General features: G+C 41.3%; 1 protein-coding gene across 1 annotated transcript in view; it reads right to left on the reverse strand.

Moving 5' to 3' along the window:
- Positions 1-397: 397 nt before the first annotated feature.
- The window catches only part of fbln5 (fibulin 5), a 14,302-nt gene continuing 12,592 nt past the window's right edge, over positions 398-2,107 (reverse strand). Inside the window, exons 10-11 of the mRNA XM_029460134.1 lie at positions 1,991-2,107; positions 398-1,135 (exon numbers count right to left, since the gene is read on the reverse strand). The exon at positions 1,991-2,107 is cut by the window's right edge and continues 79 nt beyond it. Coding sequence (XP_029315994.1) covers positions 974-1,135; positions 1,991-2,107 — 279 coding nt within the window. The 3' untranslated portion in view covers positions 398-973. The remainder of the gene's footprint in view (positions 1,136-1,990) is intronic.

Below are 2,107 nucleotides of genomic sequence, written 5' to 3' on the forward strand. Positions count from 1 at the left end.
AGAGTAGAGAGAGGAGAGGAGAGAGAGAGATAGAGAGGAGAGAGAGAGATAGATGAGAGAGAGGAGATATAGAGGGAACGAGAAGATAGAGAGTAGATGAGAGAGGGGAGGATAGAGAGAGAGTAGAGAGATAGAGAGAGAGACAGACACGAGAAAAGAGAGAGAGAGAGAATAACACGAGAATAGAGAATATATAGACAGACACATATAGAGATAATTATATATACACGATAAATATATATGTAGATAGACATACACTATATATATATATACATATATTAATAGAGATATAATATAATTATATATATATATTATATATATATCTACATATATTAATAATTATTATATATATGTATATTATAATCCTAAATCAAGTGTACTGTCAGGGTTTCAGTTGTGTGGTGAAGACATTTATTGGTCTAAAAAAAGAACTGTGATCAATAATTCAGTTAATGACTAGTTGTTACATCATTTCAAATATTGCCACTGCAAATGCACAAATACACTTCAGCTCAGATAACCGGCTGTCATAAAAAAACACAACAATGATCCGACTCATGATGCAATGACACATAAATCACTTTCACAGCTTATCTGAAGGGATGAAGATTCACAGACAACTGGGGGAACTCATGAAGAAAACTGCATGGTGTACAGTTGTGTACAAGTACTCAGTGAGGGTAGTTTACATCATTGTTTGGGTCGTTTTCTAAATAGAGGATGTCAGAAATTGTACACCATAAATATCCCTCTGTGACGAAAGTCCATATCGCAGCCATAAAAGCTCACAGTCCATTAAACCAGGGCGGGGAATCGAGCACAGGGACGCTTTCCCATCAGCTGGTGTTGAGTCTTTATCGGATGACATGATGATTTCAAAAAACAGAAAACAAAAAGGTGATTCTGTCTCAAACAAACCATCAGCTGCGTGTGAGCTTGATCCTTTGAGGGCGATGCAGCTCACGTGGGATGCTCAGAACGGGTGCTCTGAGACAAACACCGTCACACGTATGATGGAGCTGCCTCTGAAGTTGATGACGTTGTTCACCGTGACCATCTCCAAGTCCAGCACCACCTCCCGGGGCCCCGTGATGGGCCGGGACAGGACGAGTGTGGCGCTCACGTTGCTGGTTTGCTGAAAGATAAAGAAAGACAGGAGAGGAATGTGAGGAATGTGAGGAATGAAGAACAGGAAACGCTTCAATGTGACAGCTGCACATGATGGAGCAGGTCCAAGTCTCAGGGCTTCGTCTTATCGTCAAACACAAAGTCAAGAGTTCAGATGTTCGGGAGATGTTCGGGAGGAGCACGAGGCCGACAGGGAAGAGAGAAGGCACCTTCAGAAACATATTGTACACACTTGTGCTGTAACTTTAAAGCACAGAGTCCCAAACACATGACACACACGTGCTGCTCCCTCTGGTGGCAGCAGGCTGCACTGCAGGGCTTCATGCTTTACGCTCCTCTTGACACATTGAGTCGTGTGTCTGGATTTACTCGCCGTAAACGCCCTTTTTTTTTTTACAGCAGACATTTTTGACTTTTCGTCGTAGGAAAAAAGTGCAGGTGTTACTTATAACATTAACTCTGTTATGCTCTAATTTAACCATCATTTATTTTAGTGTTCACACCTGTCACAGGCCTGTTGGTCATGTAAACGAATGATGTTACAGCTGAATCCTTTATGTTTCCATGGTTAGTATTCAGTCACACCCATAACGAAACACTTCAAACTCCATTTAGACTCAAATAATTGTTGTTTTTTATTTAACCTCCAAGTTTATTTAAAAGTCAGAATGCTGAATTTAAACTCTAAATACAAACATGCTCCAAGTGGTTTGTTGGGATTATTATCATTATTTGCAGACTAATAAAAGAGGAAGGTTCCCAAATCCTCAAATGTTGCACAGCATCAAACCATATTTTATTATTGTAGCAGTGCTTCCAAAACAGCAACACTTGCAAAGGCTCAAAGACTTGAAGTACTCACCCTCATGTAAAACTCTCGCCCGTCGTTGCCCGACTTTATCTGGAAGATGTAGAAGGCGCCGGGGTAACGCGTGGTGGCCTGCATCTGGAAGATGTCTGCAGGCACACTGCGCCCCGA

Source organism: Cottoperca gobio, chromosome 22 (genome assembly GCF_900634415.1).
Source record: "Cottoperca gobio chromosome 22, fCotGob3.1, whole genome shotgun sequence".
Taxonomy (NCBI): domain Eukaryota; kingdom Metazoa; phylum Chordata; class Actinopteri; order Perciformes; family Bovichtidae; genus Cottoperca; species Cottoperca gobio.